This window comes from Suricata suricatta, chromosome 11, assembly GCF_006229205.1.
Source record: "Suricata suricatta isolate VVHF042 chromosome 11, meerkat_22Aug2017_6uvM2_HiC, whole genome shotgun sequence".
NCBI lineage: Eukaryota > Metazoa > Chordata > Mammalia > Carnivora > Herpestidae > Suricata > Suricata suricatta.
The window spans coordinates 10,819,226-10,835,362 of NC_043710.1; the positions used below are offsets into that span (position 1 = coordinate 10,819,226).

Sequence of the window (16,137 nt, forward strand, 5' to 3'; positions counted from 1 at the left end):
CTTGGTTTTAATGGTTGTTACATGACTTTGTATCTTAGTCAAATCTCATAGAACTTAAAGTGTGAATTTTACCATATGTAAATTTTACCTCGAGAAACAAAAAAAGGTGGGGTTTATAGCACAAAGCAGGCCCTCAATAATGAAAACAGAATCAAGAAACAAATGAATAAAGTATTTGGTGGAGAAATGATGGAATGAAGTGGAAGCTGGATTTCAGATGAGAACGGATAATAGTTTTTTTTTAAAGAATATCTTTAATCATGTAGTGCATTTCTTTTTTTTTTTAATGGTTTTTATTTATTTATTGTTTTGAGAGACAGAGAGAGACAGCGTGAGCAGGGGAGAGTCAGAGAGAGAGGAGACACAGAATCTGAAACAGGCTCCAGGCTCTGAGCTAGCTGTCAGCCCAGAGCCCGACGTGGGTCTCGAACCCACAAACAGTGAGATGATGACCTGAGCCGAAGCCGGACACTTAACTGACTGAGCCACCCAGGCATCCCACAGATAATAGTTTTACATGAACATAACTCTGTGGATAATTTTTTGTGGTCTTTATTTCTCAGGGGGTAGCTGGTTAGTGGAAACTGGTGAGAGAGCAAGCTAGGTCACAGGTGTGGCAAACCTCCAGCTAGAAGAGGTCTCTGTGCGATTGTGTTTAAACACACAGAAAAGAAAACTATTTCTTTTGTAATTTTTAAGAATCAAAAATGACTTGGGGCACCTGGGTGGCTCAGGTGGTTAAGCGTCTGACTCTTGCTTTGGGTTCAGGTCATGATCTCACAGTTTATGAGATCGAGGCCTGTGCTGGGCTTTGTGCTGACAACACGGAGCCTGCTTAGGATTCTCTTTCTCTCCCTTTCTCTGCCCTTACCCTGCTCTCTCTCTCAATAAAACTTAAAAAAGTAAAACCAATTATTTAAAAAAAAAAGAAAAAAAAGTCTTGGTGGGGGATAAGGAAAAGAAATGGGTTCAAGGCATCAGAAACTGCATAATTTTTCAAACTATTCACGAGAAATGAGAAGTGAAAAACAGACTAAGTAAGTCAGAATTAATTATAGGGCAACTTAGCGGCTGCCCAGTGTAGCTTGAGACAGAGCAGAGTGTGGGGAGTTCCTGCCTCATCGTGAGAGTTAGATCAGCAGGTGGCACTGGTGAAGTAGAAAAGGAAAGATCAGACACACAAAAAAGGAGGAGGGGGAGTAAAGGGAGAAACAGTGGGAATATATAGTGAAGGAGAAGATGGAGGAGAAGGAAGACAGGAGGAGGAGAGAGAAGACAAAAAGAAGGAGAAGGAGAAAGGAGATGCCTCTGTGAGGGGATGGGTCTGGGGTCCTTTGCAATTACTTCCAGTGTCACTCATTGGTGCCATTTTTTTTTAAAGTTTATTTATTTATTTTGAGATAGAGAACACACACAAGTTGGGGAGGGGCAGAGAGAGAGAGGGAGAGAGAGGGAGAGAGAGAGAGAAGCTCAGGCAGGCTCCTCACACCAAGGTGGGGCTTGAACTCAGGAACCACAAGATCATGACCTGAGCCAAAGTCAGACGCTTAATCAACTAAGCCTCGCAGGTGCCCCCATTGGTACCAGTTTTTAACCAACTTGCTTCTGAGCTTTTTTGGTCTTCAGGGATGACATCTCTTTTGAGAAGTTATGTATTAAAAAGTATGAAAACAACAATTCCTTTAACGTGGTTGTGGTTTGGGACGGGGCGCCTGGGAGGCTCAGTCCGGTCAGCGGCCGACTTTTGATTTCGGCTCAGGTCATGGTCCCGAGGTTCCTGGGATGGAGCCCCAGGCCGGACTCTGTGCTGACTGTGCAGAGCCTGCTTGGGATTCTTTCTCTCTCCTTCTCTCTCTGCCCTCCCCCCACTCGTGCTCTTTCTCTCTTTAAAGAAAGAAAGAAAGAAAGAAAGAAAGAAAGAAAGAGAGAGAGAGAGAGAGAGAGAGAGAGAGAGAGAGAGAGAGAAAGAAAGAAATAAGTAAAATGGTTTGGTGCAAATTTTCATTTCTTTAGCAAAGGCGCGTGGTGCCTCTGACCTTAGCTCTTTCTCAAAGGATGTGATTTCTCAGTTCTCTGAGGTCGTTCAACACATTGTGCTAGATAAAGACTCGAAGGCCCTCGGTCCTTTGGGAGCCCCCATCCCCTATTTCAGCCTGCTGGAACCTCCTGATTTATTCAGACAGGCCCACTGACCTTCAGGAATCAGTGGCTCCTTTAAGTGGCTGTCGCCTGTCCCGAGTGCTGACGCTGCGCAGGGGTAGTGAAGGGAGCGGAGCGGAGCGCTAGGGCTGTTCCACAGTAATGGGTCTGAGGGTTTGGCGACTGGACCCGATGGTTTGGGGGCTTCTGCAGGGCAGGCAGAGAGCACGCACCTGTCCAGTGGCTTTCAAACTCTTCACCGAAGCACGTGCTAAGAAACACCTTTTATTTACATCAGGACCACTCTATCCAAGTATGTATCTGAAATAAAGGTTTCAGAAAACAGAGCTTTTTTTCTTTATTATTTGAAGAATTCTGCGCCTTTTTATTCTACTCTAGACTATTCAATTTCATTAAAAAAAAGTGCATGTGCAGACCTACTGACAATATCGCGCCCCTTAGAGTTTCTGCAGTTTGAAAAACACAGACCTGGGGGGGCACAATTAAAAAAAAAAGAAAAGAAGAACAGTGACCTGGAGCAGTGCTGTCAAAGTGCGCTGAAACACAGGCCCCTCCCACCAGGACCACCGGGAAGTGGACGTGGATTCCTGGTACCCATGAAGGCTACTGAATCTCTTGGAGGCGGTGTCTGGGACTTTGTGTTTTAAGTAAATGGCCAGGTGATTCTGTGCCCACTGGGTTCCCAAATCACTGGCCCAGGAGCACATCACCGCCCTAGCAGAAGCTTCCAGCTGTGATCTGTGGCGCCCTGAGGATTAGGGCAGCTGCACCTCAGGGAAGCGCTCTGTATGAGTTCACGTGCAAAGTCGTTTTGCTTCTCAAAGAAAGATCTGAAACTTGGGAGAAAGAAGATGCATGTGATACAGGTTTTGAGGCTTCTTTTCTGGAAATAAAAAAACTTCAGTTAAGTTCTGTCTGCCAAAGGGAGAATCGTGGAAGGGGAATGGCTCCCTTTAGTGGTAAGGAAACGTTACACAACGTTTTGCTTTGTAGACACTGGTCCTAATTCACCAAAAGCTTCTTTAGAAATATAGCGTCCCATTGTGGGAGATATTAAACAATTTAGCAAAAACTTAAGTATCTTGGATTAGGGTGCCTGGGTGGCTCAGATGGTTGAGCATCTGACTGGAATTCGGCTTAGGTCATGATCCCGGTGTCAAGGGATCGAGCCCCACGTCCGGCTCCAAGCTGAGCATAAGATTCTCTGTCTGTCTGTCTGTCTCTCTCTACCTCCCAGCCCCTCTCCCCCATTTGCATATGCTCTCTCAGTTAAAAAAAAATCAGATATTAGAACCACATGTTAAAGGATTGCTGTCTAACAGGACATTCTCATCATCTTAAAGGAGAAGAAACATATTTTCTTGGGAAATGGATTAAAAATTTTTTATGTTTATTTATTTAATTTTGAGAGACAGCATGAGCAGGGGAGGGTCAGAGAGAGAGGGAGACACAGAATATGGAGACAGGTTCCAGGCTCTGAGCTAGCTGTCAGCACAGAGCCTGATGTGGGACTTGAACCCACAAACCATGAGATCACAACCTGAGCTGAAATCAGATGCTTAACCAACTGAGCCATCCAGGCACCCCTGGGAAATAGATTTTAATCTATACTACTTGTCTCTAAAGTGCCATAGTCTTTTAAAACTTTTAATGTTTATTTTTGAGAGACAGAGCACGAGAAGGGGGGAGCAGGAAGGGAGACACGGAATCTGAAGCAAGCTCCAGGCTCTGAGCTGCCAGCACAGACCTCAATGTGGAGCTCAAACCCATGAACCATGATTATGACCTGAGCTGAAGTTGGATGTTTAACCAACTGAGCCCTTAAAGTACCAGTCTTTTGTGAACACCCTAATCAATGAATTGTCTGTTAAAAGTAAGTGTGTGTGTGTTTTAAAATTAACATGCTATATATATTTTTTTCCTGTACTAAGCCGCCTATATGTAACCACACGTGTATATAAAAAACACATACACATTTTTTTGGTCTTGTGGATCTTCAATTCATCACGTGCCTCTTAAAGACTAAATGCCAAAGTAAGGGAAGTTTAAGTTTTAAGAAAAGCATGATTTTTATGTACACAAAATAATTTATAAAGGAGGGGATGTAGGGGGATGAACAAAGTAGGTGAAGGGGATTAAGAGGTACAAACTCCCAGTTAGAGAATAAATAAGTCACAGAGACGAAAAGTGCAGCATAGGGAATATAGTCAGTAATATTGTCATTACTTTGTACGGTGACAGATGGTGAGTACGCTCACTGTGCTGAGCACTGCTTCATGTCCAGAGTCATGGAATCACTGTGTGCACCCGAAACCAACAGAACATTGGACGTCAACCATACTTGAACCGCACAATCATGACTTGGGCTGAAATCAAAAGTCTGATGCTTAATTGCCTGAGCCACCCAGGTGCTCCCCCAAAATAATAACAATAATTTAGAGTAATTTACGAGGAAGAGAATATGTGCTACTGTTGAGAAAAGAACACACTGGTTAGGACAGAATGTGTTCTGACGCCTTACCAACTGAGCTATCCAGTCCCACAGGACAGAATGTGTTCTGTATTCTGGCTCAAGAAGTTTGAATCGTTCTTGTTGTTTTTGTCACGTGGATGGTTAGATACAAAAGTCAAGGCTGAGGTCAAAAGTGAGGTGAATAATTTTGATTCTAGGCAGGAAGTAACAACCACCCCAAAGAAGTAAGTGGAGACTTTGGAAAAAGTCTTCCGGCTTTGGCAAAACACCCATGAGTCTAGGATCTGGCACACTATCTCTGTCTCTGTCTGTGTCTGTGTCTCTGTCTCTCGGTGCTTGAGGCTTTGTGTCCATGGTTGTTGGGGTTTGTGGCTTTTCTGGCTGGAAAAAAATTGCTGTTTTTGCACTGCTTCCTGGGGCTCCTCATGAACTGCAGGATGTAACCCAGGGCCAGGGCCTATGACCGTGGCTCAAAGGGAAAGGAGCAGTCCTGGCAGCCTCCCCGGGGCGGTCCGGGGTCCTTTCACGTGGCTGCAGGTACCCACCGCCCGTCCCGGCAAGGCAGGCTCTGCTCGCCGGTCACTGGGGGCCTCTCCAGCAGCTGCTTGCCAGTGTGGGAGCCCCCTCCCCCGGCCCGCGGCACCTGCTGGGCGCTCCCACCCCTCTACTCAGCTGATCAGAAGCGCACAAGTGCAGGGGTGGGGCTGCACTGAGCTCCCATAAGGGTCCCCGACCCGCAGACCCCAGGCCCCCATCTTGCCAGGCCGGGCTTCCGTTCCTGCTGACCTCGGGGCGCGTGGGGGGGTGTGTAGAGGCCCCGGCTCTGTGTCCCGGGCTTCCTAGGGGATGGCATTTGCAAGGCTCAGCTAAGACCCATCACGGCTTTCCTGCACATAGACTAGTCATTTTGTCCCCAAAACCTGCGGCTTTTGTATTTTTTTAATTACACTGTTATCCTCTATTATTGTCTTTTTTATTGAGTTGTTGGAGAAGCAGGAGATAGTCATGCCTCATTCTTTTATTGCAAAAATGTAACAATAAATTTCCTCAAAAAAAAGTGAATTTTGTTAATAGAGTCTGCCTTGCTTTGCTGTGCTGAGGTGCTGCGTCCTTCCGCATGCGCATCTCTCGGGGACTTGGACTCATCCCCCATGCCCACCCACTGCAGCTTTCCTATTCTACATCGCCTCCACTCTCGGAGGACACTGGTGCCTTTGACTAATCCAACAAGCCATCTGAAATGAATCCCCAGAGACGTACCCCTGAAAATAGACTCGGAGATGTTCCCTCCCCACCATCAAGACGAGCAGATTGCTACGGCCATCCGGAGCTGTGTCTAACTTCTGAAGTGATGGCATTCTCCCTAGCTGGTCCCCCACGCACTGTGTCTATTTTATGAAATATTCCAAGAGCAGGGATTTCACGCCAGCACCAAGGAAGGAACACTGGGCAGTGATAGAGATGTTTGGGATGGCTATATTTTGGCAGGCTCCCCTTGCTTGTGTTTTTCTTGGAATTGGGATATGCAAATGGCTCTTTACTTCCCTTATCTCATGCGTCCGTCAGAGATGGCATGGGAGATGAGACTGGCATCTAAGTGCAATGCAAATTTTAGTTGACAACCGATTTCATCTACTTGTCTGACAAACTTAATAGGTTTCCAGGAGACCAACTCAAATATAATATTGTTTTCTATTCTCTTAAAAAGGAGGCCTGGGTAATGAAAAATGAGTTTATTCTTTTTTTTTTAATGCTTATTTATTTTTGGGAGAGACAGAGAGAGAAAGGGAGGGACAGAGAGAGAGAGAGAGAGAGAGAAAGAACCCAAAGCAGGGTCCAGGCTCTGAGCTGTCAGCACAGGGCCTGACACAGGATTTGAACCCACAAACTGTAAGATCATGACCTGGGCCGAAACTGAACACTTAACTGACTGAACCATGCAAGTACCCCCAAATTGAGTTTATTCTTAAAAAATATTTTTTAATGTTTATTTATTTTCTGAGAGACAGAGCACTCGTGGGGGAATGGGCAGAGAGAGAGGGAAACACAGAATTCAAAGCAGGCTCCGGGCTCCAAGCTGTCAGCACAGAGCCTGACACAGGGCTCGAACTCATGAATGTGAGATCATGACCTGAACCGAAGCTGGACGTTCAACGGACTGAATCACCCAGGCGCCCCTGAGATTACTCTTAAACCTTTGTTTCTTGTGGACTTGAGTCAGGCACATTCTAGCAATGCACACAGGATAGGATTCCTTTCTCTGGAGGGTTGGCTGGGAATGAATGGCTGGAAAATGATGTTGAAACTCTTAAAGGGACCTGAAACCGTCATGTATCTACTCCTTGGTCAGATGAAGACAAGCAAACACCTTTCATAATACTACAGTAGAGGAGAGATTTCTGTGGATGGATTTGTTTCAGACCCTATCAAATCCCTTATGAGGAAGCAGGAGTAGGAAAACATGCACTTAGCTGAGGGTCAGAGAGCTCAGATCTAGCCTTGTCTCCACCATTAGTTAGGTAGGAAAGCCTTGATAAAACACGAAACTTACCTCAGCTTCTGCAAAAGAAACCCAGAGGCTTCCATTGAAAGATGCAACCTGGATCCTCCAAGGTTGGCAGTGGAAAATGATTTCCACAAAGGGAGGGGTGGCTGGGCTTCCTAGCCTTGACTCCTGGTCCTTGGAGATTATTTTACTAATTACTGGTTGGGCAACAACAGCCACAACTCAACAACTGAGAAGTAACTTTCTCTCAGACCTCGTTTCCTCACTTAAAAATGAGGTGTTTGGGTGATGTAAGCTTTGGAGTCTCTTTAAGAGAGGCTAATTTATGAAGCGAAGACTCTAAGTTGTCAACAATCTCACCAAGAGAAAATGTTTCAGAGAAGGCCATTTCAGGCCATTCTTATTAGAGGACACTGCTATAGAACACAGGGGAAATTTCGGCCTCAAGATGGTCTTATTGATTGGGGTCTTATACTGTGTTGTGAAAGAATAATTTTCAGTTCTGACTTTCCACCTGGACTTTGTAGTCATCTATTCTTTTTCTGAAGGTCCAAGTCTTTTCCTCAGTCTCTTCATCGCTGACTTCATCTCCTGGTTCCTGAGGGTGTAAATCATCGGGTTCAGGACCGGGATGATGACTGTGAAGGTGATGGAGACAGCTCTGTCCATGGGGAGGGCGGTGAAGGGCCGGGCATAGACGTAGATGCAGGGCACAAAATGCAGGGTCACCACAGTGATGTGGGAGGTGCAGGTGGAGATGGCTTTCCTCCTGCCCTCCCCGGCATGAGACCTCAGCATTGTCAAGATGACTGTGTAGGACACAAGGAGGAAGACAAACCATAGTGTAGAGATTAAGCCATTGTTGGAAATCATTAAGACCTCAAGAGCAAAGGTGTTGGTGCAGGCGAGTTTGAGGACCTGGGGGACGTCGCAGTAGAAACCATCAACGACATTGGGTCCACAGAAGGGCAGAGGCAGCAACAGAGAAATCTGCACGATGGAGTGGACAAAGCCCCCGACCCAGGAGGCCACGATGAGGGCAGTGCATCGCCTCCTGCTCATGATGGTTACGTAGTGCAGGGGCTTAGAAATGGCCATGTAGCGATCAAAGGCCATTACAGAGAGAGAAAAGATGTCTGCCCCCCCGAGTAGGTGGAAGAAGAACATCTGAGTGATGCAGCCGTTGAAGGAGATGGTCTTCGTCGTTGACAGGAGGTCTCCGAGGACCTTGGGAGCAGTGATGGAGGAGAAGCAGATGTCCAAGACGGAGAGGTTGCGGAGCAGGAAGTACATGGGGGTGTGAAGGCGGGACTCACAGGTCACAGTGACCATGATGAGGAGGTTTCCCAGCAGAGTTGATGTATACACCAAAAACAACAAAAGAAATAAGACCAAGCTCAGCTCTCGGGACTGGGTCAATCCTTGAAAAATAAATTCTTTCACCCTGGTGTAATTTCCCTGCTCCATTGTGTTCTGTTTCTTCCTCAACTACTAGGGAAAAAATGGAAAATACAAAGTGTATCATTAAAAACAAAAGGAATGTGAGTTGTAGGACTGGAGTGTCTCAGGGCTTATTTTTACTATTATTTTTCTTGTGGGCAGAGGGGCCTACAATTCAGGAAGTTATCCCCAGTAGATGGTGTGTTTTGAGTTCTTTCAGAGTAAATAAAAGAGTGAGTTTCCAATGGATGTAATTAATCAAAGCACCTAAATCAGCATGCTATTAAATTCTCATTAACAATTTTTATGGTTGCATAATTTTACATATTCTGTACCCCTCTTGAAAAGTCCCTAGATGGCCTGAGAAACGAAGAGACTTATTTTGGTTTTCAGTGAGGAATCATGTATCTCATTGATAGGAAGTGGGAAACATGCAGGGGTGGGTAGGGGGGTGGGGAGGGGAGTATAAAACACAGCCTGAGGCTGTACTGGAAGGTCCGGGGGTCTTCCCCCACCATCTTCCACAGTAGAGGATCTGCTTGGCATCACCTCTGCAAAGTTTCACTGTACCGGATGGTCAGCACTAAATTAAGGCAAGAAAAACTGTTTCCGGTTTGCCTTCCCCCTAAGGATAAATAGGTTTGCAGCAGCTGAGACAATGTGAGCACAGGCTGCTTTTGTTTTCAGGTTTTCTCCTTTTTGGTGGCTAGGTCTCCTTGGTCCATGGGACTTGACAAGTGCTAGCTGTGGTCCCTGCTCCTCATAACCCTCTTTGCCAAGATATCCTCACTGGGGCCACTGGACAGATGGCTGTCTTTTCTCTGGCTCCCTCCCTTCTTATCACCTACATTTGGATGGCATTTCATCTCCCTTCACTATTTGTTGAGACTTTGGTTTTGTGCAAAAAAAGCACAGATTAAAAAAATTTTTTTTTAACATTTATTCATTTTTGAGAGACAGAGTATGAGTGGGGGAGGGGCAGAGAGAGAAGGAGACACAGAATCCAAAGCAGGCTTCAGGCTCTGAGCCACCAGCACAGAGCCCGACATAGGGCTCAAACCCACAGACTGCGTGTTCCTGTCGGCCCTTGAGAGAGGCCCCGGACTTCCCTTTCTCAGAGCATTTACTAAAAAGGGCTTGCAATGGTGAACATGTATTTCTTGCAAAGCGGAAGTTTTTCTACAAGGACCTGAGAGCGGTTCCTTTGGATGTGCTCATCAGGAAGGACGGGCCTCCGTCTCCCGGTCTCTGTGTGAGGTCAGAATGCTGACTTCCTCAACCGCCGCCGCCGCAGACAGAGAGAGGCCTCCTCTCAGGGACACGGACCTGCCTCTGGCCATCTTTCCCTTCTCTGACGCTTGCCCCTCCCTCATTCCCGGTCCGGGATGCCCGCCCACTCACCTCTGTGCAAATCAGGATGGAACCCACTTTCCCCCCTGCTTATACAGCTCCTACCGCTGCCTGTCTACTGTCTGCCAGGCCTCGGCTCTGACGTTTTGTATTCCTTCCTTCCATGTTCTGTCCACACCGAAGCTGGCCGGGGCCTGTCCTCAACTTCGGGGTCCTCTGATCTCACTGAACCGTCTCTTGCATATTCTCAGCAGAACAGAATTCTGCTTCACTAACCTTCCTTCCTTTCTCTTTCCTTTGAAGCCCAAGCCACACAAAGCTAACTTTCTAGGCTTTCTGCCAGAGATCTACTTGACCCATCAGTAACTTGCAGGGAATGCCATTGCCTTCAAACATTTTTCGTTTTTAAAAGCGATAGACATTTTCTATAGGGGGATATTTTTTTTTAAAGATTTAAAAAAATGAAATCAGAACACATGTAGTGTTTTAGATAATGCACAGAAGGTTTTGTTGTGTTTTTATTTTGAGCTGTGGCGGGAAGTCATATGGTGCAGACGGAAGACACCGGCTTGGGGGACAGGAGCTCCGTGCCTTCAGGGCAGGGATGGAGTCTCTAAAGGCTGCAAACTCCTGGAGGGTCAGTCTTTTCATCAGTGAAATGGGGGCGTTTGCAGGCATAAGTCCTTTTGAAAGAAGGCAAGGGAAGCCTTAGGGCTCAGTCCGTTAAGCATCAGACTCTTGATTGGGCTCAAGTTATCATCTCACAGTTTGTGAGTTCGAGCTCCGTCTTGGGTTCTGTGCTGACAGTGCAGAGCCCATTTGGGATTCCTTCTCTCTTTCCCTCCCTCTCTGCCCTTCCCCTACTTGTTCTCTCTCTCTCTCTCTCTCTCTCTCTCTCTCTCTCTCTCTCTCTCAAAATAAATGAATAAACTTAAAAAAAGAAAGAAAGCAGGCGAGGTCTGCACAGAACAATAGTAAACGGACCCATTGAATTTTAGGACTTTGGAACATTAATGCTGAATTGTTTTAAATACTATTGCCTCAACTACTTTGTGACTAGTCAGGGGCCCATTCTGCCCACTACCTACCAACGGTTGAATCTCAATTAACTATAAACCTCAATTATTTCTTGATGCTTCACTGAAAGCTGACTGGTGGCAGCAAGCCAAACTGCTGACATCAAGAATTTCCAGGGACAGCTCATTCCAGTGGTTGCGAGAATGTGCTTTGAAATGCAGGTGTGTGAGGTTCTGTGTGGAAATTAGTCCTGAATGTGACCAGGTCACCAAAACCACCAAGAAATGCCAAAAATGGGGCTCTGCTGTGCACAAAATGTACACGCAACAAGGAAAGGAAAAGATGGAGAATATGGGTCTGTCTGGAACAAAAAAGAGGAAAGAAAACAGACAAGTGTCATTTATCAGTTTGCTTTTGTTTTTGTTTCTGGCAAGATCAAACTCAAGATCCCAAGTGCTTCTTCAGAAGCATGCCCAGGTTGACCCATCTTTATAAAACAGGTTTATTGGGGCATCTGGGTGACTGACTCATTGCGTTGAGCACCTGACTTCAGCTCAGGTCATGATGTTACAGTTTGTGAGTTCGAGCCCCCCATCGGGTTCACTGTTGTCAGAGCAGAGCCTGCTTGAGATGCTCTGCCCCCTCTTCTCTCTCTTCCCTCCAACCCCTCTTGTGCTCTCTCTCAAAAATAAATATCATAAAAAAATAAACCAGACTTATTGATTTTCACAGAATCCCCAGCCTGAGAGAAATGCCAGCCCAACGGTGCCATCCGTCTCTTTACCTGCCAATGTCCTGCTCTTCAAGCCACCTTTCTAATCTCGAAGGACAAATTCCTCTTCTTGGCTTCTCTACAGTTTCTAGCTTTAATCTACACAATATAACACACAGGAGCATTATTAACGTTCAAAGCCCTTTTGTGATTCACCATAACATTTAAAATTGGCTGTGCTTGGGCATACATGCACAGACACACTGTTGGATGTGTGAACACCCACTAAAGAATCCTCATACCAAAACGACCTCATGAAAGGTCCCAAACTCCAATCCCTGACCTGAGAAGCAGGACTGGCCATTCAGTTGCATATACTGACCTTAGGAGACGCTGTCAAGGAATTTTCTCCTTTAAAGCAGAAAAGCATCTGAGTTGGTTGGATCAGCACCTTCTTTCCAACTGTCAGAGGCAGAGGGCAGCTCCAAGACTCACATCCTACAGTGGGCATGGTCCTCCCACAGTCTCACCACGTTGCCCTGTGGTGCCTCTGACATGAGCACCAGTCTCTCAGGCCCAGGCCCGATAGAAGCTCACCAGAGGGAATAGTTTTGGATGTGACTGCTAATTCAAATAGCCAGACTTTCCTTTTGGGATGAAGCTCCCTTGAGTGCCATTAAGATGTCAGGTACTGGAGGATGTGTGTGAACGCGCATGCTTTGGTTTGGAAGTTCTCCTAATGCAAGAGATGAGATGAATCCTCCCAGACCTTGGGCTGAGAGCCCACATACCTTTGCCTGAGGGACTCATGGGGAGAAACGGGAATCTGCCTCCTTAAGAGGTAGAATGTCAGGGAAAAAGAACAGAATCCCCAGTAGGGTGTATTTCAGCCCCAATTTTTTTCTTTCTCTGCAGATGCTTTGTTTGATGCCTTATTGATATGCATAATCAAAAGCATCATAGAGATTTGGAAATGCATCTTCTTCCTGTTTCCCACTAAGCTTCTCATAGGAAGAGGGGGCAGAAGCAGGTCAAAGATATGTTTGTACCATTCATCCGTCAAATACCTAATTGCAAAATATGTATTGAGCATCCAGCATGTTCCAGGCCCTATGGTTCTGGAGGTCCTAAAAGCAGAGAGTTACATGCCACTCCCTGTCTCAGTCCCAAATATCATGTTTGAAATCTTGTCTCTTACCACAGATCTATGGATGGTCTCACTTGGATACTGCATATCTCCCGCTTAAAATGTCTATAGCAGGGGTGCCTGGCTGGTTCAGTTGGTGAAGCATGTGACTCTTGATCTTGGGTTTGTGAGTTCAAGCCTCATGCTGGGCGCAGAGATTACTGAAAAGTGAAATCTTTTTAAATCTTTTTTTCATTTTTCTTTTTTTTTGTCTTTTTAAAAATATTTTTAAAAAGTATTTAAAAATACTTCTTTAGTTGTAGCTGATACTATCATTCTGCTTGTCATCAGGGCTCAGTACCTCTGAATCATCTCTGACATTCCCCACTGCCCACCGTTTTTGTCTTTTGTAACCTTTTCTGAATAAATTAATTTCAGGTTTCTTTCATAATTTGCCATAATTTTTCATAATTTATTTTTAGAACTTCGTCAGTTCTGGGCCTGATGTTCATGCTTTTGTGCAATCCCCTCCTCTTGTGTGTGGACTGAATTTAGTGACTTGTTTCTGGTGAGCAGAGTACAGTGATAGAATGTCACTTCCAAGGTTAAGCTGTAAAAACCGACTTCCATCTTGCTGCACACTCTTTTGCCTTGATTGTTCACTCTGAAGAAGTAAGCTGCCATGTTGGAGAGAGGTCCCCATGGCAAGGACCTGAGGATCACCTCCAGCCAACGACCAGTAAAGAACTGAAGCCCTTAGTCTAATAGCTCGCTGTTCTGGCCAACAATCATGTCTGTGAGCTGGGAGGCAGATCTTTCCTCAGTGGAACCTTGAGATGAGACAACTCCCAGTTGACATTTGACTATTGCCTTGTGAGAGACCCGGAAGCAGAAGTCATGCCTGGTTCTCATCACACATAAACTGTGTTTTTGGTCTTTTAAAAAATCTGTTTCATTTTTTAAAAAATGTTTTTATTTATTTATTTTGAGAGAGAGAGAGAAGGAGGCAGAAAAAGAGAGAAAGAGAGAATCCCAGGCAGACTCTGTGCTGCCAGCACAGAGCCTGACACAGGACTCAAACTCACAAACTGCAAGATCATGACCTGAGCTGAAACCAAGAAGCAGACACTTAACTGACTGAGCACCCCACAAACTGTGTTGTTTTAAGCCACTAAGTTTTGGGGTAATACAATCTATTAGTAATAGATTAATACTGGAAATAACAGTCTTCTTTATTGAGGAAGAGCTATATTAACAACATTCTTTTTCAGACTTGGAAGAGTTTGAATTTCTCAAAGAAGTCCAGAATGGCAGGATCACTCCTAAACCAGCTGGTTTGTGCATATAGATATGTTTATTTGCTTATGAAAAATATTGTGGAAATGCAAAATCAACCTTCCTTATATAGGAAAAAAAATCATAGGTGGTAGGACCAAGCATATGTGACCTGTGTAAGATGAGCTAGTTAGTTTTTATGTAATAGTTAACTAAGGCAGTGTCTCTACCTGGAGAAAAATATAAATACAAATAATTATTTGATGTCATGTTGAAAGAGAAGTAAATTTAATGGTGTTTTCACAAATTTGATTGCCATCCCTCACTGCATTTGATGAGGTTATTATGTATATAAACAGTCTAAGGCAGCTTCCTGGGTGCCTTTTGTCATTTGTAGGATTCTACACTTAGGAACATAAACTCTGATTGTACACATCATTGGTTACTTAAAATTCCACCCAGTCACAAAGTTTTGCTCAAGGTAAAGTCAACAAGTACAGGTAGGAAAAAAAAGGCATCGTTGTGAAAAGTACGTAGGATCTGGAAAACAATGGTACCAGAGCAAAGATGGAACCAGGTAGTAAATGATCATTTGTTCTGCAGGCAGATCTAACTGAAGACAAACTTTGGTCTTTATTGGAATTTTAGTGCTTGGGGAAGTACGTCTCATATTGGAAAATAATTCAGAACATTTTTGAGTGGTGGGAATAGAATAGAACACAAGAAAGGACAATCAACAAAGATAAAGACACTCATCTCTCTAGAAACTTGTGCGTTAATAAATATTTGCTTACAATTAGCCTATGATAACTATAGAGAGAAATGAGCATTGTCTTCTGTAAGGGTGCCTTCCAGGCCAATCTTCTTTGGGCACTTGACTCCAGCATTTTATCTTTGGGGACTTGGCCTTCCGGTTTTTTGTCACTCTAATTCCCAGGATTACCTTGATCCCCTTCCCCTTCCTTTAAATTAAATTTTCTTACCCCTAATTTCCTTTATTTCAGTATGGTTCTTTGTGCATCCCAAGATCCCAGCAGTATTTCCAGCACATCTATATACTAACAGAATCATTTTAGAGACAAAGTCTTAGTCTTTATAATCTTTTCCAATCATGATTTCTTAGCAATGAATCCTAAATGTGGAAGAGATTATTAGAGTTCACCATTTTTCGTGTTTTCCTTTTTTTTCTGGGAATAGAGCTAAATTACATTCTCCAGATCCTCTTGCAGGGAACTGGAACTATATGACCAAGGGCTGGCCAATGGAATGTGATCAGAAGTGGTACATACCACTGTCAGGACTGGCCAATAATGATCTCTCCCCTCTCCCCACAATTCTTAATCCTCTCTCGCTTTCTCCATTTATTAGAAGAATGGAGAGATTCTAAGGACATAGAGAAAGGTAGAGCCCGAAGTGGAAGAAGCCTGTCTTTCTAAGTGACTCCACTGAACAGCTTTTTCTAAAGACCAGCGTTGGTTTGTGCCATGAGCAGAAATACATTTCTTCTCACTGCAAAACATCTTTTGAAGCTCTCAGATACGGTGCCTACAAATTTCTTCTAAATCTCTCCCATTATTAAGTACTTCGATTTTGTCATAGCATTTAATCTACTCTGATTAACACATGAATGCCAGCTTCTGTGGCTTGAACTTTATCATGAGGAGAGACATCATCTAGTAAAGTCAATAGGTCCCAGCAAATATCAGTTGGACGATTAGGTAAAACTTTTGCCAGTAATATTCTCATCCCTCTCATTATAAAAACTAGCAAATTCCCAGATTCAATGATTAAACCTTCATGCTTTCATGACTCTTTCATTACCTTCTAATGGATTGAGAGGAAAATGTTAAGGAGTTTTGGGGTCTCTATGTGCAGTAACAGTGAGGAATTTGAGCTTGGCTCATCTGTGATTGGGACAATCTTCCTATACTGTGAGGAGACAGTTTTTTCTCCAGGGGAGCCTTAGCATATCTGTTTAAACCTTGTACAAATCCAGGTGAGTGGTCCACAGACTTTGCCCATCATTGTTATTTCTCGATGACCACTCCTACTCACAGCATTATCTTCTTCTGTCTAGG

The 16,137-nt window shown here is 44.6% G+C and overlaps 1 protein-coding gene across 1 annotated transcript; it reads right to left on the minus strand.

The window, feature by feature from the left end:
* Positions 1-7,670: 7,670 nt before the first annotated feature.
* LOC115271784 (olfactory receptor 4D9-like) lies at positions 7,671-8,606 on the minus strand. Its single transcript, XM_029914735.1, has one exon. It carries the CDS (start codon positions 8,604-8,606, stop codon positions 7,671-7,673), a length of 936 nt encoding a protein of 311 aa, XP_029770595.1.
* Between the last annotated feature and the right edge of the window lie 7,531 nt (positions 8,607-16,137).